The sequence below is a fragment of the Ammospiza caudacuta genome, chromosome 19 (assembly GCF_027887145.1).
Source record: "Ammospiza caudacuta isolate bAmmCau1 chromosome 19, bAmmCau1.pri, whole genome shotgun sequence".
NCBI classification, from domain to species: Eukaryota; Metazoa; Chordata; class Aves; order Passeriformes; family Passerellidae; genus Ammospiza; species Ammospiza caudacuta.
This window is the reverse complement of record NC_080611.1, coordinates 9,942,498-9,968,759: the sequence shown is the minus strand read 5'-3', so window position 1 is coordinate 9,968,759 and position 26,262 is coordinate 9,942,498. Positions and strand designations below refer to the sequence as shown.

The 26,262-nt window shown below is 40.2% G+C and overlaps 1 protein-coding gene across 2 annotated transcripts in view; it reads left to right on the top strand.

The window, feature by feature from the left end:
- The window catches only part of PRKCA (protein kinase C alpha), a 142,682-nt gene that overhangs the window by 94,818 nt on the left and 21,602 nt on the right, over window positions 1-26,262 (top strand). Inside the window, exons 6-9 of one of the 2 annotated variants that reach the window (XM_058817287.1) lie at window positions 9,984-10,140; window positions 10,234-10,368; window positions 11,106-11,202; window positions 24,992-25,015. In XM_058817287.1, coding sequence (XP_058673270.1) covers window positions 9,984-10,140; window positions 10,234-10,368; window positions 11,106-11,202; window positions 24,992-25,015 — 413 coding nt within the window. The remainder of the gene's footprint in view (window positions 1-9,983; window positions 10,141-10,233; window positions 10,369-11,105; window positions 11,203-24,991; window positions 25,016-26,262) is intronic. The other variant, XM_058817288.1, reaches the window with a different exon arrangement.

Below are 26,262 nucleotides of genomic sequence, written 5' to 3'. Positions count from 1 at the left end.
CACACTGTGAGTTTGTGTACCTTGGTCAGATCTTTGTGCAGTAATGGAAAATTCTCTGATGGAGAATTTCCTTCCAGAAGCGGGAGGATTTCATCCAGCAGGGCTTTGGATTAAGAAACTCTATGAAGTTGTGTTCATAAAAATAAATCTCTAGAAACAGCTTTAAAAACTTGGAAATTTTAGTTAGAAAATCGCTGTATTGTCAGTTTTCCTTGTCAGAAGAGCCCAGCAGGATGAGTTGCTGCTCAGGAAGTTCCCCATCATCTTCAGAGCATGAGAGATACACTGAACCTCCATCAGCTGAGGAGTTGTTTCCTGTATTTGAGAGTATTTAATAAACAAAGGCAACTGGGATTCAATCCCAAATACTACTCCCAGTGAGTTTTAAAATAAAAAGAGATAGTTCTCACATTCTGTAAGTTTAAGGTTACCAAGATGGAGAGGAGGCGGAGAAAAGAAGGATGCAAGGAGAGGGTGGCAGTTCCTTTCCTTGGAAGCATTTCTCTGGGATTTGGGAATAACCTGTGGCTGTGCACACCCAGATGTGCACACCCACACCCCCACAGACCCATCCCAGGCCTGGAATTCCAGAACACACTCCATGAAGCCAGAACAGAGCACAGAGCTTTTATTGCTGCCAAATGGAACTGAATTCGGGGCCAAAGTCACAGCAGGACAAAGTTGGAGGTTTCTTAGAACCTCTCCTTTGCATAGAGAAAATCAGACCATCACTGAATTTTCACAGCTTCCAGCCCCAGCAAACTCCCCTGCTGACATTATTCCTCCATGGCTTTGTTCTCTCTAAATCCAAATACCTCCATGTTCTCCTGTCAAAGCCTGTAAAACGCATTGAAAGGGAGAAGTTTGATAAAATTTAGTTAGAAAGGATCAGAATAGATCCCAAGTGATGCTTAATTGTGGCTTAACTTTTCAAAGAGCTTCCTGTCAACGTGGGAGGGGGAAATTTGTCCAAGGTACTGTCATTAGCAGAAGGTGGTTTCACTTAGTAATGAGGCGTTTCAGAGATGGTGATGCAGCTTCTAAAAGTAATTGTACCATGAGAGGGAATTAATTTAAAAATCATCCAAGTGACAAAATTCAATATTTGCTTTATTCTGGGCCACTTTGCAGCAAGGCTCTTAAATATGGCTTAAACTTTCTGCAATAATGCACATAATTTGACAAATAACATGTGCTTATTTCCTGATGATTCAGTTGGTTTTTAATCCTTTTAGGGACAAAAACGTTTATCACAAGTCATTGTGGAAGCAAGGCAGTGTAAAGTGATTATTCAAACAAGGATTCTTTACGTTCACAGTTTTATTTGAAAAGGTCTTGTCTGAGAGGTGAACGTGGTAAAATTGTAACAGATATTTTACAGGTTTTCTCCACAGGCTCTTTTAGGTGTGAGTGTACTTGGCAAAACCATTTCTATTGTGTTTATAAATAAAACATTTCCATCCCCCAATTAAATAGGTTTCTGGTTTAACAAGAAGAATGTTTATTATAACTTTGTTATGTATAAAACAATTGCAGTGCTGTTGTTGTGGGTAAGGCTTGTCAGCACTTCCAAAAATGACAATTGTCCTGAAAGCAAGCTGCTTTTTTTTTTAAATATAAAAAATATCATATGGGCTGGGCCAAAATGACATTTTTTGGTGCCTTTTGTGTGTGTTTAACTGAAAAGGAAATTAGTAATTGCCAGTTCATGGACATACTACAAAATGCAAAAATATTCTCCTAGAATGCCATTGCTTCTAAAATACTTACTGACAAAACCTTTGTAAGAATTTGCAGTTCTCAGTGCTCCCAAGCACAACATCACTGCCTTTAGCTTTGGGAAAGGAGGTGAATGAAGTGTCCAGGAGGTTTATGAACAGCAGGAAAAATAATCAATGATTGACTTTTCGGTTTGAGCCTTTCTCTGCATCTGTTTCAGAGGAATTGCTCTGTAGGTGTTGAACTCCTCCAGCTGAATTCCTCAATATCCCTGCTCTGCGTCCTGTCTGGGTTGTTAATTAGTTCCTGCTGGTTCCTTCCCAGCCAGCCTTGATTGAGTGCAAAACATTTCCAACATTTGTGCTGCTGAAGGGGAGCTGCCACTGGTTTTGGTGCAGATCCATGGGCATCCCAAGTGTGCCAGCCCCACCAGGGCACAGCTGCAGGGTGGCATCCTGTTTGGATCTAATCTCATCTATTATTCATCTGTGGTTCATCTGGCACATCCCAATTTCTCTTTTCTGCCTGCTTCTCTGAAGGTGCCTTTTGTTTCCAGTGCACACACACAGAGTGTTTTCCTGAGAACATGCTGGAAATTGGGCTGGGTTTTAATTCCCACTGAATTCTAGGAAGGAGCTGCCCAGTGGCTCCCTCAGATTATTCACAATCTCCAGCTTGGCAGGTTCTGAATGGAATTAATTGTGGGAATAATTCAGTCCTGTGTATAAACACATTTAATTCCAATTAGTGAAGTCAGATCTTCAACCCAGGTGCATCAGTGTGGGCACCCAGGTTTTACTGTGGGAGCTGCAGGGACTCTGCAGCACCTCTTCCCAAAGGAGCTGGAATTTTGGATTGATACCCTCAGATATCAACTGATACCAGAGATTGATTGATATCCTCTGCCATAACCTCACCATCTTCTCCAGGGCTGCTCAATCTGCCCCATTCAATGCTCATTTGTGCTGTAATTCTGAAACATCAGTGCTTTGTTTTCAATGGTTGAGTTACTTGCTTGAGAGTTGAGTTGAATATTAATAATTTATGGCACTTGCAACACAGAAATGTGGTAGTTTTCTTTTTATAGAAACACTCTTGCATATTTCTGAAATCTCTGAGTTCGTGACCCTTTCACAGGTTGGATTGACGTGGGGGGTTTGCACTTAAGCATAGTAAAGTGCTTTTTGCTATTTTTAATCTCTGCTTTTTACACTGAATTTTCTTCCTCCTGATGTGTGCTAAAAGTTTTTTCACTCTTACATTTACTCCTTGACCCATCTTATCATTTAGGGCTCTTCTGAGTGAGCTCGTAGGTGGTTGAATCACAGTTCTGATTTTTTTAACTTTATTTTTTGAATTATTTTTATAGTGAAAGAACAATAACCTTTGGGAGAAAAATAACCCCATCTGGTGCACTGATATATAAAATGCTGCCATGATATTGAGACTTGAAACTGTGACCTCTCAGGGCCTGGAAGTTGGATGTGACAGCAGCTGACAGGGAGGATCTGCCCTCCTGACACTCATTTACAGACAGAATAGTGGTGAATCTGTAATTAAAACACATACAGGCACAGCCCAGAATTTCCAAGGGGCTTTTAACTGTATTTTCCTAAGCTGTCAGAAAATCTGGTTTTATTTTTCAGTGGTGCTGCTGTTGTTTAAGAGCAGAGGAGAGCTGTGAGTGATGCCTGCAGAGGTTGGGAGCACACAGCAGGTTCTGCAGCAATGATCTCCCCAGGAGCTCTGGGCTCCCCACTGGACATTTCCCAGGTTTTTTAGGAATATTTTTTATGAATGAGCCATCTCCTGGCACTGCATGTTAATGTCCTGTCATGCAGCTGGGGCAGGAGCCTGCACCCAGGCAGGCTGGGGACACAAACTGCAGAGTTCTGGCTCATTTCAAGATTCTCATCAAAACTGCTTCCTTAAAAGACCCCACTGTGCACACTGTGATAATTTTATTTTGATTTTCTAGGTCAGTGGTGGTGTCTGTCTTTGTTAGCATTCATTTCATAGTATCTGCAGCTGATTTTAAAAGGGAACATAAATGAATATTCTGGCTGTTTGACCTGCTTTTAGTACCAAATCCCAAATAATTGTTTCCATGTGGGAGACATTTTAAACATCTCAAAAAACATGAATCTCATGGTTTGCTTCACTAATATCTTCTTTCTGACATTCCCAGAATCTGCAGGGTTGCTGCAGTCATTACAGGGAAAGCTGTGCCTTCAGCAATGCCAGCCCTGGTGACAACTAAAAGCTTCCTTCCCACTTCAGTCATTAAATTCACTTTACCATGAAGAAACAGGCAATGCAAGGTGTTTAAAAAAAACATTAATTTTTCAGAATGGCCATCTGCATGCATCCAAAAATATTAACTAGATCCTATATATTTATATAAGATAAGAATTAGAAATGTAACAGCCTGAAGCCTTTTCCAGATTATTTGATCCATCTTGTGGTAAGATTTTTGTTTCATTAAGCAGCTGTCCTACCCAGAAGTGCTTATATTTTAAAATGGTATTTTTTGTAAAGGTAATCTCCATTAAAACTAAAATAGAATTGTTTCTAAGAGATTTCCTGGTGAGCTTGAGCCTGGAGAACCTATTGCAGACAGAAGAAATTGGGAAGAAGTATTAGAGATGATGGCACTTTTTTTGTTAGTAGGAGAGAATATCGCAATAAATACAGAGGAATCAAGTCTTGTGCAACATTGGTTCATTTTTCTTTTTGTTCTGGACAAGGATATTGTTCAGCTGTTCCTTGTACATCACCTGTACAGTGCAAATGTTCATTCTGCTGCCATTTCTCAGGGCTCAGGCACTGGGCTTGGGAGGGATATGAAAAGAAATCTTCCCTAGTTATGGAATAGAGAAAAGTCTCATCTCTGAAAGCCTTTTAGTGATGAGAAGCAGAGACTGAAAATTGCCTGGAAAGCAGGATTTGTTTCAGTCAGTTGTACCTGTGAGTCACAAGCACAGAAAGGAAGAGTTCAGTGAGTTTAAAATCTCCTAAAAAATCTTCAGTGAAAGCTGTGCTTTGGAGGCAGCTTTGGGTTTTGCATGCAAAGAATATAAATCCAAAAATGAGAAGAAAGACTGTTTTCAGTATTAGGAAATGTTTTAAACTGTGATTGAGGGTGCAGGAGGGTACTAGGGGGAAAAGTTCCTTGGTTGGGATTGCAAGATCCTCTGTCCTCACTGAGGCATCTGGAACTGGGCAAATCAGAAAATCTGCACCAGAAACTTCTTCAGGAGGCAATGAGGATTTTGAACAATTTAAAAATGCTTTGTTGTGAGAAGACAGGAGCTTTATGATGTATTGGAGCTAACAGCAGTCCCATTTTTCCTTCATTTTTCTGGATCCTACACCAGGTGAGACCACTGGAATCTTGCAGTGTCTCCTAAAGCAGCTTTTGGCACGAGGGTGAGAGAATTCTGCTCATCTCAGCTGCCTGCAGGACTAAAGAATTGGCAAGAAATGCTTGCTGTGATTTAGTAAACTGTTTTATTATCCACATTATCCCAAATTATCCTAATTTGGGAGTTCAGGAAAAAGGGAGCTGTGACTCACTTGTGAAGGAACTGAGTGGACTCATGCTCCAATCACTCAGCTTTGTCCTAGGGACAGAAGCATTTATTTAGTCATCCCCATGATTAAATTTATCTGCTGGTACCACAAGAAGCTGTAAATCCACAACTGCATATGGCTTGCAACTGCACAATCTCATGGAAGGAGTTTCAGCTTTGTCATCCTCTCTCTAAATTCCTTAAAATGCTGCCTGAAGTTCTTCTCTTTACAAGAAATGTTGGTTGTTCTCTGTCAGCCCACTCTGTTTTATTTAGGTTTTTGTTTAAAGGATGAATACCTAGGAAGCAGCTCTGTATTTGCTCGTGTCCTCACACTATTCCTGGAAATGTGGGTGTCCCAATTTTAGCAATGGCTCCTGGATGGGTACTGCAGGTTTATAAGCAGTACTTGATAGAAGAGCCATAGCACAGTCATCAAATAATGTGAATTTTCCACTGAATATTTATTTTTGATCTCCATTAACAAGGAGGAGGAAAATGGCACATTTTGTCCATAATGCAAGTTGACAATTTTTTCTGGGTTTTAGAAGAAAACCTGAGCAAGACTGGATTTGTTGGAGCCATCAATCCATGCTTCTCTTTGTTGTCTTTTTATCTGTGGGCTTTCCCAGTCCCATTAAGAATCCAGTCTGAACAAAGTGTTCATGAATTTTCCTGCTGTCTTTCCTCAGTACAGAGATTGTTATCATCCCTAATATTTATGGCAGAAAACTGACATGCAGTATTTCAGGTTTTACCTAAAGTGAGGCTGAACTGCAACTCTCTTCAACCTTCTCTAATTTAGAGTAACATCTCTGTCACAGTGTAGAGTTTAATTAACCAATAATTACCAAGCAGGATGAGATTGCTTGCCATGGTTACAATTAGAGCAGAATTCAGCTGCTGTACATTGATTTATTTTGGTGGAGTTATTTTTCATTTAACTTTCTTAGCCACGCACAAGAAATATTGCCTTTGGTGGGGAGGGGAATCTCTTCTCATGTCAATTCTGCAAGAGAGACCTGATCTGTCCTGTTAAAAATAGGGCACGCTGAAGAGATGAACCACTTCATGCTAATTCTTGATAAGCACTATTTAGCACAAGTATCATCACTCTGTTTCCTCAGGAAAAGAAGTGCTAAGTCAGTTGGAAAAAGATGTCTGAGGGTATTAATTATGCAGACAAAAGTACAAATGGGCCAGAAATCTTAAACCAGGGAGTGAGATAATGACTTCGTTAGCAGCCTGCTTTTAGTACGTGTTGCATTTTTCTTCCCAATTAATCTTTGAGCTTCTCTTTCTTGCATTTAGAGTTTTTTGGGGTGGTTTTTTTTTTCTATTTTCTATGTTTGCTGCAGGAGAAAGCAGCAGTTTTACACATGCTGCCAGAGCTGATTTTGATTTGCAGCTTTTCTCAGGGCTGGGCAGGGGTGGCTTTGACCAGGGATCTGTCCTTGGCAGAGCCTCCACATCCACCCAGTCCATCCCTCCAAATTCTGCCTGATTCATGCTGGGCCTCTGCAGGGAAAATTTAAACATAAAAGCTCATTCTGGAGATGGTAAAATTAAGCAATTTTGTTTAGAGAATTTTAGCAGAAAAGTTACTAATGTATTTTTAGAACACATGGAGAGTTCTGCTCCTCACTTACGGCAAAGTGCAGCCATATTTTTTTTATTTTAGAAATAAAAATCAAAAAGTGGATTTTGAAGTAGTATCTGCTGTGCCAAACCTGGCAGTGCAGTCACAAAAACCAGAAGAACACTGAAAAAAAACCCCACTAAAAAAGCAGTAATAAACCCAAATATAGGATGAGAGAAAGCAGCTTGCACTGAAAGCTGTCACTTCATCCTTCACTTGCTTCATGGTTCTTAGTCCCTTTGGGATTGTAAATACTGAGCTAAAATAAGTTCTTTAATCTCAGTGTTATTCCTTGGAAGTATTTGAAGATTCTTTTCAGTGCACTGAATTTTAAAAATTGGGTGTTTTGGTTTTTTTTAAATGGGTTGAAAATAAATGTTTTTCCAGCTGACCACAGGTGTGAAGACCCCAGAGGGCAAACTCAGAGTAAATGAGAGTGGGGACAATTTCTCTGGCCTGAAAGGAATCATTTCCCCAGCTGCAAAACCCTGTCAGCTTTACACATGGATTGTAGAAAAGTACAAATGAAATGTTCTGTAAGAAAACTGCATGGTTCTGTTCTGTTCTTTTAACACACAGTGAATTTTTCCTGATATAATTCTTTGAGGAATGCACATAGTGAATAGAATTACACTTTATTCTAAAATTTTAGCCCATAAGCATTTCTGTCTCTCCTTTTAAAACCAGAAATTTAAGAAACTTAATCAGTATCAACTGTTGGGTCAAGTTAATGTGATTCATTTCCAGCCATGATCTAATTTCATTAATTAATTTACATCAGAGTATCTGTTCTGCATGAGAATTATCTTGACAAAGTAGAATCTTCCAAAGCAGTAGCTCACATTCCTGTAGTCCTCTTATTCTATATATAAAATATAAATAATAGATTAAAAATATACATTTTATATATAACATTAATATAAATTTATTTATAAAATTTATATAAATTTATATAAAATTTATATCTGAAATTATATATGTAAAATATATAAGATATATATATAGATAATATATATATTATATATAAAATATATATTGTATATATAAAATATAAAATATCTCTGTTGTTTGGATGCCTTTTAACCTCCATGCTGGGAAAGAACAAATTGAAATGCTGGGAAGGTCCAGAATTTTGGGGTTGTAGTATAAAAATGCCATTTAAATCTGGGGGAAAAGGAGGACGTCTTGAGCAAACAGTAAATATTTGTTGCTGAAGATCCTGACACCTTTTTTCTTTTTAATTAGCTCTGACTGACTTTTAAGTGGCTCTAAATTACAGATTTCTGTAGGAAATCCACTTTTCATCAAAAAATACTAAGTAGCTTAATGGTTTATCTTTCCTAAATTTCCCTTCAGATTTGTTCAGTTAGGCAGGTAAGTTTTAGGAAGACTTCCTGAATGAAAGCAGTGGCTGAGGGCAGTGCCAGCCCTGGACAATCTCTCCAGTGAGTTCTTTCCTCCCTTAGGAGCCATGGCACCCCAAAGCTTCTTGCAATCTTCCTTCAGAGCCAGTTCTAACCTAAAACTCTGCCTGTCACAAGGGAATTCCTGGAGGAAGCTCTTTTCCGTCCCAAACAAGCCCCAAGTTTTGAGATGCTCGGCTGTGAGCTCCAAATTCCCCATCCCAGCCTGGTCCCAGTTCATCAGCTGGGATTGGGTTTCGCAGCATGAGGGAAATTCACCTTTTATTCTCCAGAATTCCTCTTCCAGTGTTGGGAGCTCTAGCTGGTCAGAGTGACCCTGAGAAAAGTTAGAAAGTCTCTTTTCCATCCTGGCACTTGAAGGAGTCAGGGCTCTTCATTTCTTGGTGTTAAGGTTGTTTATTGTAAATTATCTATAAAATCCTTTCTCCTGCCCTGCTGAGGTCCTTCCAGCAGGACAGTTCCAGGCACGCTGTCTGCTCCCAGGGTGGTGTTACGTGTTTATACTAAAAACTACATGTACAATGTTTACAATTAATTCCCAATCTCCATCATCTGTGTCTAAACCAGTCTGTAAGTGCCACCATCACAGCAGAAGATGGAGGCCAAGAAGAAGAAGAGGGAGAAAGGCTGGACATGCCCAGATCCCTCCATCTTGCCCCCTGAACCTCCATTCTAAAAAATCCCAAAATCTACTTTTTCACCTTGTGATAAATTCACTGTCATTCTACTTTATTTGTCATGGCTTGCAGATCTTCATCTAAGGTTGGTAACTTGCTCTACAGGTCATAATCAAAACCACAGGGGCATTTGGGGCTCTGGGCCAGGGCTCTGGGCTGCTCAGAACAGCCAGAGGGATGTGCTGGCTCCTGGCATCGCAGGATGTGTAATGCTGCTCAGTTTGCCAGAGGGAGGGCAGTGCTGGCTGTGCTCACCCTTTGGGGCTCCCTGCACTCCCCAGCTGCAGTTCCTGACTGTTCCCTCTCTCCCTGGGGATCAGGAACCGCTCAAGATGAATTAACTCACCTTGTTTCTGCCTTTGGCATTGTCAAAATAAAAAGCTGCGTTAGGATTTTTGTGAAGCTGGAGCTGCACTTGTGTTCCCTGCACTTTTCCTTTGGTTGCTGTCATGACAATGCTCCCCAAGGATTCCATCTGACAACTAATGAGCCATGAATCTGTGGGAAGGGTGGTGCTAGGAACCTTCCAAAAAGGCTTGTGTCAAACACCTGATCCCCTGCAATCCCCTGTGATCTGCCTCTGCCTCTTACAGTATTTGTCTCCTAATCTGTGGTTGTGTAACCTGAGAGTGATGAGGGAACAAAAGCACAGAGTTGGTACCTGCTCAGAAAAATTAGTGATGGATTTGGGTATTTAATCATTGCACTGCAGGGAGAGCTGCCTGGGAGCTGTGTGTTGCTTGTGAATCACTCTTCTCTCCTGTCATTGCTCCCTGCTATTCTTATAAATATCACTCAGTACAACCTTTCTTTAAACAAGTAGTTTCTCCCATGCCAAGTCTGGCAGGTGGGTTTCACATCTTATTTATTTGTCAACCTGCCTCAATAGCTCTGGCCTGACATGTAATTTCTTTTTTACAGTGATGTGTAATCCTGTGTTTTACATTGACAGTGAGAGAAGCAAAAAACCTCATTCCCATGGATCCAAATGGACTTTCAGATCCTTATGTCAAACTGAAGCTCATCCCAGATCCTAAGAATGAAAGCAAACAAAAAACAAAAACCATCCGTTCTACCCTGAATCCAGACTGGAATGAGTCATTCACGTTGTGAGTTCAACACCCTGATTTCCTGGGGGTCTTTGGATGCATTTCATTGTTTATTTTGTTGTTGACAGCTCCTCCATTTCTCTCCTTTTTTAGTAAATTAAAACCTACAGACAAAGATCGCCGGTTATCCGTGGAGGTCTGGGACTGGGATCGAACCACCAGGAATGATTTCATGGGGTCACTCTCTTTTGGGGTGTCAGAGCTTATGAAAATGCCAGCCAGTGGATGGTAAGAGTTTCTGAAAAGAGAAGGAGAGAATATATCACCAAAAGTTTTAAACTTGTCCTTTCTTTTTTCAATGTGATCTACCTTTTATTTGAGCTTTTTGCTGTGTTTCAGGCTATAAATTCACTGAAGTGCAACTAAACCTAGGAAACACAGGCTATATATATCAAAGGGGGATAATAAAACAATTCCTTTTCTTTTATGGTGTTCCTGAAACTTCTGCTGGAGCCAGGAGCTGCTGCAAACTCAATTCTGTGAACACAGTCTTGTGATACAAATTTTATTTTTATCTCCAATATGATGTGTTCAATACTTGGTGTATCATGTTATATATAGCTCTGCAAATTCAAAGCACATGGAAACTGATCTCATAAAATGCCACCTCATTACCTGCCAGGAGAGGGTAGGACTCATCACTTCTCAAAAAGGACATTTCTTCAAAGGCAGTTGTGTAGGGCTATGGAAGCACTGGAGACAAAGGGTTGGAGTCTCCCATCAAATCCCAGCATGAGTGGGAAGAATTTCCTTGTCCATTAAACTGCCTTGACAGATAGCTTGGGATGAAAGATCTGATTTCAGGTAAAATATCTTCTATTTCTGAGTTTGCTTCAAGTCTTTGAGATCAGTTCTTTGCATACCTGTGACATTGATACAAACCACACACAAACAACAAAATCAGATTTTTAAATCTATCAGGAAAAAAACATAAAGTCACCATTTTTTTCTGAAATCTGTCACAGGTACAAGCTGCTGAATCAAGAAGAGGGTGAATACTACAATGTTCCAATTCCAGATGCTGATGAAGATGGAAATGCAGAGCTCCGACAGAAGTTTGAGGTGAGGATTAAACACAGATGTGTGCAACTAAATATTGCATTTATTCTTCACTTCACTGCAAAAAAAAAAAATCTGTGTAAATGATACATATGTTAGAGTGCTCCTATTTCTGTCCCTGTGACAGCTCTGAGTGTCTGTGGTTTTCTTGAAGATTGGACCAAATGGTTTAATTCAGACATGCCATCATTTTCCTGACATTTCAGCTTCTCTGCTATGACACTTAGAAGTTGGTATTTTAAAATATGTTATGTCAAGTATATGTAATAATTTCAATGTCTTTTAACAATTGCTGCAAAATCTGCCAGCCACTATCACTGATATCTGCATTATTTGACAAATGAAATCTCAGAAACAGTGATACTTTAATACTTTGAATGTTTCACACTGTAACTTGGGGTGTTTTAAGAAAATACTTTCAATGTTCACACTTTGGAGCTTTAAAGTCTTTGCAGAAGGTTTTTATGTGAAACTCTGATCTCTGTAGTGTGGGGAAGGATGTTGATTTTTTTAAGGTATTGCTGGGTATGTACAAATAAGAAAATCCAGAGAAAAGGGATGCTTTTTGCAGTGTCTTGCCTCCTGTGGTGCCAGCTGGAGAAGTTGGTAGCCGCAAGGGTGGTCCCGTGTGCCACACAAAGGAGTTTTTTTGTTATCTGCCTCTTCTGACAACCACAGCCAGAATCACAGCAAAATATTTGCTGGCCCCTGAGCCCAGGAGCCCAGGTATGGCCTGGGGTGGGAGGGTTTGCTCCTCTCCCTGCCTGCTCTCCCAGCTCACACAGCCACGAGCTGGAAATATTCCAGGCTGCACTTTCCAACCTTAGCCACGCTGTTTATCCAGACATAATGAATGTACCTGTTGTGCATAAACAAACCTGCCTGTTCCTTTCAACCTGAAATGGCAATTTTCTATGTTCACCATCAGGCAGAATTCTCCATTGTTATTATAAAAGATGGGTTAACCCACGAAAGTGAGGAAAAACGAGACATGTTCAACTTGCAAGAAGGAAAGAGAAAAGGTGCTCCAATTTCTTCTGAACCCATTTGGATGAGCTCCCATGTCTGCAGCATGAACTATGATTTTTGTTACACATTTGAGAAGTATTTGAGCCTCCATTCCATTTTCCTTTCTTTACAGTCGTGATCTGACCAGTGTGATTTCATTTTGCTGCACTAGGTCATTTGCTATTCAAGATCATTTTTGGTTTTTATCCTCCCTAGAAAGAATAGCTTCAAAAATATTTCTGTCCATGTTTCTGTGCATTATGCAGAGTCTGGAATTGGGTGGATATTTATATATTGGTGATATAAAAAAAATTACCTGTTTTTTTCTCAGGTCAGAGACAGCACAGAGCCAAGTCACTAAAATTGTCCAGTTAAAAATGTCAGGTATTACATGCAGTGTGTTTGTATATTGAATTTAGTCTCTGAGGTTGATTTTAATCCTGCTGTAAATACTTTGGTTGCAGGAAGAACAGTCAGGATTAACCATGTCCTGCAATGAGGTGGAGTAGAAATCCTGTGAGGATTGATGTAAAACTACTGGACCTGGTCTCAGAGACAGCAGTCTCACCAAGGGGCAGCTCTGTCTCAGAAATAATTAGTCTGTCTCAAAGTCTAATTAGTTCAGCCCCAGCACTGTGTATTTGAGGCTCTCCCTGTTCTGGGCCAGTCTGTTTGGTGCTGTTTGAGTGGCTGAATTAATCCAGGGAAGGCAATGGCTCTTCAGCAGGCACACAGTGTCTCCAATAATTGTAATTTCCCAAGCTGGACAATGAACAGTTCTAAAAGTGATGATAAATGAGATTATTGGTAGCTGAACAAACCCTGGAACTGTCAGAGGCCAGGGCTGGTGTAATGTGATGTTACATGGCTGGAGGGTTTGGCTTCACCCTCTTTCCTTATCTCAAAGTTTGTCATGATAAGAAGGAGCAGAGGGAAGCAGAACCCTCATGGAATATTATTCCTTGGTTCCAAGGGGCATCACTGTGGTGGATTCTGAGAATTCACAGCACAGATGTCTGAATGGTGGTATTTCACTTATTAGCTATTCTGGTATGGCACAGAAGTGGTGCTGACTCTGATCATCTTTTGCTTTATTTCTGTTATTATTTATATCCTGCCTTGCACAGGCATCTTATTTTAGGTGTCCTGTAATAAGGAACAAGTAGACAGCACTGAGAAAAATGCTGCTATTTGTGACTTACTGACATCATCTAAATAAATATTTCCACTGTTCTAAAATCAGCTTTGGAGCCTTACAGGAAGAAGATTGCAGGTCTTGACTGTCACTTTCCTGGGGGAGTGAATTTGTCAGGAGATAAAAAATACAGATAGACCAAGGGGTCTCACTGTGCCACCTTCCCATCTATCAGTTTGTGGAAGGAGAAACTCCAGAGTTCTTCCCAATCCAGGCTGCACTTGCAGTGCTTGATCTATTTTTTAATATGTGACCATGTGATTGGTAGCCAAGCCACACTGATTTAACTTGGAGTACAAAATGACAACAATTTCCACAAAATTATTGCATTACTTACATCTAATACTTAAAATAAATAATGGTGGCCTTCAGAGTAAAGGGCTGTGTACAAACCTAATCTACACAAGAGCAGAGAAACTTTAGGATTAGGATTTCATTGTTTCATATTAAGGAAGAGTAAGATTATTTTCAGCTTACAGAAGGCCAGAGAGTAAGTAAATTTAGAATTCCTGAAAGTACTTTCTGATCTTGAAAATGGTAAGATGTTCAGAAAATTGACTTTGCCCTTTTAAATAAAGTTTAGAAATGTGGTTAGGAGGACCTCCAAGACCACTTAGAAGCTGCTTCCCATTTAAATCAGAATTTTAAGAATATATCTGCCTGCATCTATATTTCAGGCAACTTTAAGACTTGGCCTCAAGCTCTCATTGATCTCAAACCATTTACACTCTACCACCACATCCTTCTTTGCACATCACCTTCACAGCCCAGATTTCTTGTGGAAATGTGGCTCTGAGCCACACAAATCTCATGGAAATGCTGCTTTGCTCACTGAACCTCCTAGCACTTATTCCTAAGTCATTTATTCAATGTAAATCTACAACAAAATAATACAAAATATAATATAATATAATATAATATAATATAATATAATATAATATAATATAATATAATATAATATAATATATATCTTAATAAATAATATAATAATTATAAAATACTCTAAAGATGATAAATAAGTAAATAATAATAATAGATTCAAACCTTCACTTATATTTGTAACTGAATGCTAAAAACTATTTGTCATGAGAAGTTTCCTCATGGTCCTTCTTCCACATCTGAATCAGATGAAAAATTAACACTCAACCTTTGCCCAGAATGGATCCTCTCAACAAATGGGACCAAATTTGGAAAAAAAAGAATTGAGGATAGTGCTTTTTTTACCTTTCATATTTTATTGCAAGGAGTTTTATATTATACTCTATGTATAATCTCTGTGAGCCTGTGCAGTATGTAGAAATTGAGGGATATTATGCAGAGGTGCAATGCAGTATTTTCTACACAACAAATTGTATTCAATCTACATATTTTCTGGATCTCACCTCTCACTAAAACTCACAAATCTATTATCTGCTCATTTAGCAGTGTGATCAAATCTGTCCTCAGTGATTTTTATATGATACATCATTATTAATATGTAGAGATAAAAATACACTCCTGTAGGAAGTGGAGGCAGGATAAAATCTGTCACTATTTTTCAGTTGCTTCTAACCTTTAGTTGTGAATTTTCTCTGTGGAATGGCATTATTTGTGGCCATCTCAAAATGAAACTCCCTTCTCACCAGGCATATTCAGAATAATTGTGGCTGCTCCATAATTGTCCGTGCTGAAGTTGCCATGGGAACTCCCAACAGTCCCAGGTGCCTCCATGGACCCAAACTAGGAAATCTTCTAACTGCAGCATCTCCTCTTGGTTTTGTACTTATTTCCTTCTTCCAGTACTTTTCTAGTCAAAGAAAAAAGCAGAATATTGAAATAATGCAACCTTCTGGTATTTTTCCCAACCTGGTTGTGATTTGAGCTGTAAGATGCCTTTTCCATTTAGGACATCATTCTTTTTTTCCTGAATTTGGGGGGGGAAATGTGCAAATTCTAAAACTTCTGTTGTGGTATATTATTTTAGTTTGGTCAAGCCCTTTTTATTTTTCATGCTTAGTAAGGCACTTCTTGATACTTAAATATCACCTTATAGTAATAATAGAGTAATACTGATTTAAAAATAGGCTGGTGAATTGTTTTATGATCTCTCCCCTTCTTTCCACATCACCAGCACTGGGAAATGTTATTAAAAATAAAGCAGCTGTTATGGCCCATATAAAGGATTTTTTTTAATTAAACAAAGAACAGAGCAGCCATAATCCTTACCCATGGACACATTTACTGAGCACGGGGTGTGTTGGTGATGGGAGCAGGCTCAGTCACCAGACCCAGCTCTGGCAATTGCAGTGATCCCAGCACATTGCTCTGAGGGAATGGGGTTCTGCTTATAAAATTCTCATTTTGGAGCTTCTCTGGGAGGACACACAATGCTCCTCCTGGTGCACACTCTTCACATGTCAGATATGTTCTTTTGTTCTAATTGTTTCCTTCAGTGTAGCTCTCTGGGTGGCTTTGACAGAAACAAAACCCTTCCCTTAATTTCTGAGAGCTCTGACTGCTGTCCCACCACAGGGACTGTCCCTGCACCCTGGCAGGGGACAAACATCCACATCCCTGGCTTTGAGTCCTGTTTGTGTGAGAGATTCCTGCTGCTTTGACCATGGAATTGCTGATGTAGTTCCCTTTTGCAGCCCAGAAAGGAGGAGAGGAGGCAGAGCTGAGAGCAGGGTGGATCTCGTGTCTGAGCACTGCAAGTGGCCAGTGGTGGTGACATTTTGGTGACCTCTCAGTGCTTCCAAGCAGAGCTATCATTATGATCCCAAAGAAAATATCTTCTAAAAGGCCTTCTCATTATTGTGAACCTAAAGAAAATGTCTTCTGAAATACCTTCTGATTTGAATGATAACAGGACAGATGTGGAGCTTGGCCATCAGGCTCAGTGATAAATACCTGGAGCCTCTCCAGTGATGCAGGATCTCAGAGATATTTCTGCTCCTGAGCTCCTCCAGGGTGCAAGGCAGCACTTTGTTGGACCAAACTTCTGTGTTAATCCTTGTGCAGGCCTGAATTTCCAGCCCAGGAGCCTCAGGCTGTGTTTCTGTGCACACAGCTCATGGATTTACAGCATCAGGCCTCTCCTTGTGGCAGCACAGCTGGTGTTAAACAGGACAGAAATGTCCCCAGAGATCGAGGCACGAACTACATCTCTGATGAGCTTTGTTGCTGTTACAGTCTAATGCTGAAAAACCTTTCTTTTATTTATAATTTCTTCTCTGACCATCAGTACATCAGTTCAAATTGTTTCAGTGCAGACCCTGCATTTCTTAGCTCTTTACCACTCCTCTAAATTTTTAAAAATCCATTTCTGTCTGCTTCATTAGAAAGGAGAAGGCCAGAACTTTCTTAATCTGGCATTTTTCTGATATTCACAAAAACTTTAGGTTAAAAGGACATTATATTTCGTTCCTTTAATAGTGGCCAGGACATCCTAGAGCTGTCTTTATCTGAGCTGGAGGCTGGGGAGAAATGTTGCAGTTGCATATCCAGGGCCGTGGCAGATACTCCAGGGACTTCAGTGGCTTCTTAAGAGCCCAGGAGTTTACTAATTTAATCTGTTTTCAGATTAAAAAAAAAAATTCAGAAAATCCACTCCAAACAAACAAACAAACAGACACAGAACCACAAAACCCCCAAGATGAACTGTACAGGAGCTTGTGATTTTGTCAGTTTGTGACTTAAGTTCTCCAGGTCTCTGTAAAGTATTATAAGGGCTGGGAAGGAAACATTACTTTACATCTTTGCCCCAGAGCTGTTACACTGCCGCAGAGCAGTTACTTTACTCTTTTTTTTTTTTTAATAAATAAAATATATGGTCTCTTCCATATCTGTCTCTAACCAATATTCATTCCCACTTTGAAGCTTCAGGCAGGTCAGCAAAGGGGACATGGAAAGAGCAATAACATTGCTGACACTTCAAATTGCAAATGACAGGATGAAATTTACTTTTCAAGTAACAGAAACTGAGCCACACTGAAATCATGACCAGCCAAAATATCACTGGCGCATCAATCCACACTCATTATGCATAAAGAGATATAAAAAGAAGAGCTGCTTTTTTTGGCCATGGCACTCATTCCTATTTTTAAATTGTGCATATTTAATCATTAGAGAATAGTTTGCAGCATTATAGAGATGCTGTTAGATGACTCCATCTGTTCTGTACTATAGTTTGGCAGGGGGAATTCCCATATGCAGTTGTCTGGAGGTTTCCCATCCACTCACCACAACTCAGACTGGAGAACTTGAAATTCCTTAACTAGATGGCACAAATCTCTGCTTTCAGTTTGCTGATTCCTTAAGGCTTTTCTCACTGGGATGTGATTTGAGGTGAAGAATTTAAATATCACGTTGATGGCAGGGATTTCCTCATCTCTTATATAAAAATGAAATGCGTGTTGCAAAACAAGGCGAGGCCAAATATCCCAAATCCCTGTGTGCTGTCCCCCCTGTGCAGGGCTGGGAGCCCCAGTGCCCCTGGCCAGCTGTGCACAGCTGGAGGCTTTGCCAGAGGCTGTTCCATGCATGGGCTGTGTGTTTGTGAGCTGAGGAGCAGCACAGCCCTGCCTGTGATTAACACCCTTTGATTTCTCCTGGGTTTTTCTGTGCTTAACAGACGTGTCCATTTCTGTATTGCTGCTGCTGCTGTGTCTGTATTTGTTTATTTCTGCTGCTAATTGTGGGTGCTGTGCTGTGCCAGCCTCTTACTAACCACGCAGTGTTTCTCCCTCTCCTGTCTCTTCCAGGACTGTCATGTAAATATCCACTTCTTCAAGGTAGTTTTCTCCTTGGTGTTCTCCTACACACAACCCCCTTTACCAGCATCTGAAGTTTATTCAGTTTAATTTCATTCTCACCGGTTTTTAAGGATGCACTTGTTTTATTTCCACTTGAAGCTTTTCTGATTGGTACAAAAAAAAATTTAAAATTGAAGTATGATTTAAATTATCAATAAATAATTGGAGTATATATCAGTAAATCATTGAAATTATACTTCATAATATTTCATAAATATATATAATAATATATATGAAATATATAATACTATAGAGATTTAATATACTATATAATACTTCATAATAATATTTCATATTAATGAAATATTACTAAGTATTTTAAAATTTCTTTTTAAAAATCAGTATGAAGTATTCACAGTTTGTTCCATAATTTGTCATAAAGTGATCCCCAGATTAGAATTTTACTACAAAAAAAAAAGTTATCAAATCTGAACTTCATAATAATGATATTTCATATTCATGAAATATTGTGATGTGTATATTTTTAAATCTATTTTTTAAAAAATCAGTATGAAGTATTCACAATTTGTTCCATAATTTGTCATAAAGTGATCTCCAGATTAGAATTTTACTACAATAAATAAAAAGAGTGATCAAACCTGAGCTTCATAATACTGCAATTTCATAATAATTATATTTCATAATAATGATATTTTATATTAATGAAATATTATGTATAATTTTTTAAATTTTATTTTTAAAATAAATATGAAGTATTCACAATTTGTTCCATAATTTGTCATAAAATGATCCCCAAATTAGAATTTACTACAAAAAAATAGAGTGATCAAACCTGAGCAGGTGCATTGTGCCTTTTTTTTGGAGGAATTCGTTAAATGAGTGCCACCTTCTCATGGAAAATGGAAAAAGGTGCATCTTTAATTTGAAAGACATTCATGGAACTTGAAGTAACTTTCACAGATGAAATAATGCTCATGGTCACTGTATATTTAAAAAGATAAATTTAGAGCATGCATGTTTTATGATTTAACATAGTACATCTATTGCTGGATGTTACTGTTATATTGTAGGAGATATTACCCATGTGCACAGATGCTCTGATACCTGAAATACCAACTCACCTCTTTATTTCTCATTTTGCTCCTTTCACTATTCCCACATCACTGAGTTACTGCCATAAAGTTGCATCTCAGCATTGAGAATTTAAATGTGTTTTGTTTCTATTTGCATGTGTCTCTAACAAATTATCTTGCTTTATTAGGGCAAAGGCCACTGGCACAAACCACACTTTCTGTCTCATACATTGGTGAAGTTACAATGTTGATTAAAATTTGAAGCTCCTGTGTTGTAAACTGTGTTCTAAGAATCTAAGATTATTGAAGCCATTATCATCTTCAAATAGTATTTTTACAACTGAAGCTGACCTGGAGCACTTTATCACTCAAGACTTAAAAACTTAATATAAAAACATGTTATTTTTAAAGAGTTGTTTATATTATTAATGCATGATTTTCACAAATGTTCTAACACTGAACCAGAAAAATTAAACTAACCACTTTCCTTAACCTTGATTTTTTATCTCAGAAAAGCCTGAGCAGAAGAGAACTGCCCTTGCTCAGTCCTTTACAACTCTTCATTTTGAAAATGAAATCACCTGGTGGTTTCATTGGTGAAATTTGCTTTCTGCTGGGAAGTTGGAAGTTTCTCTGCTTAAATGCATTTTTAAACCAGAGCAAAAGTCACCCTGATAAAATGCATCTGGCAGAAATAGGAAGTTTTGTCACCTCATTGGAAAATCCAGGCCTTGAAGAGCACTGACAGAAGCTGACAAAAGTCCTTGGTTAATTCATGTTTCCACCATAGGAGTGCACCCAAAAAAAGGATTGAAGGGTTTCCCACAGCTGCTGCTTCACGGGCAAAATTCATGTGTATTCCTGGTGGATTATAAACATGAATTCCATCAGGGCAAGCTGGCATTGTTTCTCTGGGGACACTCGGCAATTCAGGGTTCTTCATGGGAAAACGCTTTCTTGTTTATTTTCTGTCTTTTCTCAGTAAATCAGCACAAATCCCCTGCCCTGCTGCTGCAGTGAGGCTGAGCCCTGAGCTGGGCATTCCTGGGGGGATCCTGGTCCAGGAGATCTTCATCCAGGAGATCTTCATCCAGGAGATCATGGTGTATGAGATCATGGCCAGGAGATCATGGTCCAGGAGATCCCTGTGCCAGGAGATCATGGTCCAGGAGATCCTGGTCCAGGACATCATGGCCCAGGAGATCATGGCCCAGGAGATCCCTGTGCCAGGAGATGATGGTCCAGGAGATCCTGGTCCAGGACATATGGCCCAGGAGATCATGGTCCAGGAGATGCCTGTGCCCTGAGATCCTGGTTCAGGAGACCATGGCCCTGGAGATCATGGTCCAGGAGCATCTCTGGGAGGGGCCTGTGGGAGTCCCTTGGTGTGGGGCTGCTGGGGAGGTTCCATCCCAGGTTTGCAGGGCTGGAACTGGAAGGAAGCAGCAGGAGCAAGTGAAGGAGGAAGGGCAGCATTCCTGAGGGTAACACAACAATTCTGAGCTAGGAATGAGTAAATGTAAATAAATCAATTTATAATATCACAGCAAATGGGAGATATTGTGAATACTTGTGTATGGAATAATCAGACACTGGGAAGGGCCTCACACCTGTCCTGCCTTTGCCCCACTGCAAAGTGTGTGTTTAAACAGATTATTTTTCAACATCATGCAGAAAACACCTTCATCTGTGTGTGTGAGAGAGATAAATAATTTCAGAGCACATTAAGATTTGGATGCAGAATCCCAAGGTTTTAAAATCAGTCCTGCTCTGCAGCTTTGAATGGCTGGTGGGATTTGATTGCAGGGATTTGCTCTAAGATCAGGGGGAACTGAAATGCTTAAAAATTCTTTTCAAACAGAATTTTAATTTTCTTTTTCCCTTATTGAAATAAGGTTTATGCTTAAAAGCAAATTCCACACTCTAGGTTTTTTTTATTATTGAAAACTAGTGGTAATTTTCATAATTAAAGAATGGAAGAGCATATAGAAAAGCAATTCTTCTTTTGACACTTAGGGGTTTGCTGTTGTAGCATCCTATTTGCTTTTGGGGATTTTTATCACCACCACCACAGGATACTTCTGCAAGAATTCTTGAATATTATTCCTAGGCAGCCTCTTTAATTACATTTCATCTCGTTAGGCACTGCTCTGTTGCAGGGGAGAGAGTGTTTGGCAATAAAGGCAGGAAACAAAGTGGACTCAGGTGGCTGCAGGATTATTAAACAGATTAAACATGTTGACAGTGCCAAATGGGGAACTGGAAACTCTTCCCTCTCTGGATTTCACAGCTCACACAGACAGACATTGTTGTCCAGGGCAATATCCCCTGGAATTCCTGTCTGGGGATAGATCCATCCCTTTCCCAATGTCTTTCATAGTCCTTTGACTTCCTTGGAATATGGTTCCCTCCACCTTGTGCCTGGCACATTTGGGAATATTTTAGAAATCATGTGTTCAGGTACTTCACACAGCTCTAACTTCTATCCAGCAGGACAAAAAAGGTTTAAGGAAAATAACTGAATAGGGAATGTTGTTACAAACCCACAAAAAAGGTCTGTTGAGGAGCTCCATGATGTATTAAACTGTTGTCTTGTCCTTTCAGATTCCCTTTTTTTCTTTATCCTAAGTAAAGTTGAGGTTGAGGAAATAATTTCTCCTCAGAGTGAGAAACCACAAGAGGTCAGCAAAGAACAGGGAAAAGCTCCCAGAGCTGAGCTGGCTCCTGCAAAAGGCCTGAAAAGAAGGAAATCATCCACAATGTTTGTGTATATATATCCTTAGAAAATAGAAACCCATTAATTTAATCCATAATTTCAGTAAAATTCAGGATAATATTTTTCCCACGGCCCTTTATTCAAGTTTGATAACTGATGAGAATTATCCCTCTAATCAAAATATTTTATAATTGCAGGTGTAAAAGCAGGTTCTGCTCTGCTCACCTCGGGCTTGCTCAGCCTGCACTTTGGTGGCTTCAGGAGTGGGGTTCCCCTGGATTGGACATGCTTCCTGCAAAAGGCATTTTTAATCCTGTTCACATATGGCACAAATATTTGTTGCAGGCAAATCCTTTAAATAAATTTACTATTAGTAATTAACAGGGTAAATACAAAACAATTTTAAGAGGAGGAGGAGAGGAAATGAGGGGAAAAGTAAACTAAAGACATGAAATAGTTGGTATTTGAGTCCCAGGTAGAGTTTTATCACCCACCTCATTTATATCTTTATGAAACATCCCATTTGCCCCCATGCCTTTTTGCTAGCAATGGGAATGCTATGATTTTTTTCCCAGCTCTTTTTTCAATAAATTTTAGCCATTGAAAGAAAAACACATTTTCATTTTGATATATTGTGGTTTTTACTAATTACATCCCAGTTCCCCATAGTGACACTGTCATCATGAAAATGAATCTCAGAGTGCTGATAAACAGCTTTTTGGTTATTTATATCTCTTCAGTGTTCCCCTTGCTGCAGAGAAATGTTGCTGCAGTGTAAATTCACCAAGAAATGCCTGAAATCCATGTGTGAACCCCTTGAATCCTTGAGGTTTCCCTGTCCCAGGCACCTCCCTGTCTTCCAGCAAAACTCAGCTGATGAGTTACAACGTGCCCTTAGGTCATGGCATGAAGATTAAACAGCCTGGTGAAGCATTAGGTCTTGCTGGGGCTTAGAAATGGACTCCTCTCATTTCAAATTCTCAGCATCCTGGTAATTAAGTTGTGGAAAGTAGGAAATTGATAGTCTATCATAGCATCTCTAATTACGAGGAATTGGAAATGCAATAATGTAAGAAGCAAGCTGCCACAATGACAGAGAACATTTCACTGGATGGGGGGGCTTTTCTTCCAGATTTTGACTTGAAATTTATTGGATTTATTTGCTTTATTAAAGGCTTGCTAATGGCTCAACACATTGATCAAAGTTCCCACTCGGTGTGTACATGACTGGAAACTGAATGGGTCCTTCCTTGAGACTTGGATAAATCATTGTTATTTCAGTTTTCCCATCCTTACTCTGAGCTTTTCTGGTTCTGTCAGTGACATCTGAGGTTTGTCTGAGATTTGGGCTGTTCCGATGCTCCTTGTGCAGGGTCCTGGTAGCCACAGGCAGAACTGAGCATTCATTTTACCCTGGGCTGGAGCAGAGAAGCTGGACTTTTACTGTCCAGGCTGTTCCATCCTCACTGCTCACCGTCCATTTGCCATTTTTCTGAGTGATACGGAGAGTGTTACCTGCAGTGGCTTTGGGCTGATTCAAGAATCAGGAGCAGAAACCTTGGCTCCAGGTGTGGCAGTGTGAGGTGACTGATTCCTTTACCCAGGGACATCTGAGGAGCACCTGGGGCTCTGGCAAAGACCTGCTGAGAACTTCCTGCCATGTGAGGAGCAGGGATTTTGTTTAGAATTTTTAAAGGGATTAAATTGTGGCAAGGAGACATTCCTGCTCCACAAATCTCAATTTTTGGGTTGTCCAGGGCAGCTGTGGATCCCTGGATGTGCCCAAGGCCTGGTTGGACAGTGGGGCGTGGAGCAGCCTGCTCTGGTGGAAGGTGTCCCTGCCATGGTGGTGGGATGAGATGATCTTTTAGGTCTGTTCCAGATTGTTCAGTGACTCTGTGACTCTGGGACAAGCCCTGTGCAGTCAGTCAGAGCTGTGGGGTTTGGGCAGGCTCTTGTTCCATCATGCACTCAGGCAGAGCAGGGCTGGTGGGTGGAAGCTGGAAAGATGAGGAGGCAATGCTGGCATCCATGTGGAATCCAGAGCACTCAGCTGCTGGCAGCAGAGCTCTGCCTTTAGCTCCCAGGTAAACCAGGTGCTGGTGGGGCCAATAAATAAAGGACGGACTCTGCTCATGTGGTGGGGATTCAGCATTGTTGGTAAATATTTTTTCATTTATCATTTTTCCTCTCGAAAATGTGGTGCCAGGGCTGATCCTGCTGGCATCTGGGAACTGGCTGGGAGTGAGTTTCCCTGACAACCGAGGAGCACCTCCTCTAGTGAGCTGCACACGGAGCTTTGTGTGGCTTGGGTGTCTGACCGTGGCAGAGGGGGTGGGTTTGTCCCTCCTGAAGCTGTGCCTGGGGGGAGGAGGGGGTGGCTCTGAGTTTGGATCCTGGTGTTCGTTCACATGTGGGAGCAAAGCCAGTCTCAGCCAGCAGCAGAGGGGAACAGTGCAAGGTGTTAAAGCACTGACATCTTGGATGGAGACTCGTTACCCTAAAGAGATTGAGAGTATCAAAGGGAATTTTGTAAATGTTTTTTATTTTTAATCCTCACAACTTTTATTTATTATTGGCTAATGTGGAAAATTACCAATTCAGTCTTTTAGCTCTGTAATTCCTAAGATTCTCGACTACAGATACACACGGAAGGCAGAAGAACCAACATTCACATTTATTGCTTTGTCCTATTCAGTTTTCTTCACAGGGGGAAAATCAGAAAGTTTTGAAAAGAATCATCAAGAATTACTGCAATTGCCATAAAAAATGGAAGAATTACTATTCCCTAAATCACTTCTGTTTCATTAGATTTTGGATTCTCATTAGATTTTGGATAACTTTTTTCCTATTTAATTAAAAGTACAATTGTTAGATTAAAAAGAAATCCAAAGCGTTTTTACTGCGAAACCTGAGATATCTTTTCCAAAAATCTCCTACCTAATTCCCAGAGTCTCTGCAATGTAGCACACTGTAATTTCTTAGCACTCAATGGAGAAGTGAGTTTGGGCTGAATATATAAGATGTGTCTCACCTGTGGTTTCAGGGTAAAAGAACTGGCCGAGATAAGGTGCGTCCAAAGCAGAGGAAGTAAGATGATGTGCATGTCTTGTTTTCTTTTTAGATTAACTTTCCTGCTCCCAGTGCAGACTAATTTATCTTTAACATTCTATTTTCCTGGCTGGTTTGCTGCAGGCTGGCTTGGTTGTAACAATACTGTGGTTTTATCTGAGATAATAAGCCAAGGAGTTGGAATGTGGATTGAAAATTAATCCAGGGCCTGGAATACTGTCTTCAACTTCAGCAAGTTTTAATATCCATAAAAAATAAAGGAGGGTTCAAATAGGATTCTGCGATTTTCAATTTTAGTCATGGTAGGAAAGGCAAAATATCAGTCTTTTCCAATAAGCTTTTAGGAATAATTTGAGTTTATGTCCCTTCTGTAGCTGCAGAATTGGTTTTGCTCTGGCAGTCGGGAAGGGGATATTGGCTGCATGGCATTTTCTGTCTGCTGCAGCCAAGGTGTTTCAGATATAAAACTCATGATAGAGCTCAGTGAAGTATCTTGAAATCCTCACTCTATTTCCACTAGGACCTTAAGCCAAAAAGCAGTAACAGGAATTCACATGCCAAATGTGAAAAAGGGGGTTTTGCATGCTTCTGAGAGGATGGTGGCTGGCCAAGGTGATGGGTTTTTGATAAGGTTATGATAATTTCACGAGTTCCTGCCGCTTTGGGGCTATGTGCTTCCTTTGAGTCAGTCTGGTTGCTCCCCAGCATTCCCTGGCTGCCCTGTCCCTGGTTTTTCCAGCAGGGTTCTCTCTTCACCCTCCATGGCAGCTCAGCCAGGGGTTGCCCAGGATTGTCACCATCCCAGGTCACTCATCCAGAAACTCCTGCCCTGGGTCAGACACCTCAGAACCCACCTGAGCACACAGGAGGAGCCCCTGAGGAACACAGGAGGAATTTTTGTTCTCCTCAAAAATCTGCCATCTGCAGAAAGAGATTCTCAAACTCAGAGTGATGTCTAACTTTAAAAAAGCTGAAAAATGGGACTGAGAGGAGCATGTCTGTTGCTCATTGAATCTAAGTGCTCAGAGGATGCAGGGAGGCCTTGGCTGGGTTCTCAAATATTATTTAAAGATCCTGCCTTCAGATCCTGACAGTTCTAGCCCATGTTGACTCTGAGTGAGTGCAGTGCCTCCAGCTCTGGAGCCAGCAGCAGGCACAGGAGCCTGCTGGTGAACCTGCCATGCTTTTTTATGGCAGAAAAAAAAAAAGAAAAAAAGCAGAAAAACCCCAAAGCCTGGGTTTGCT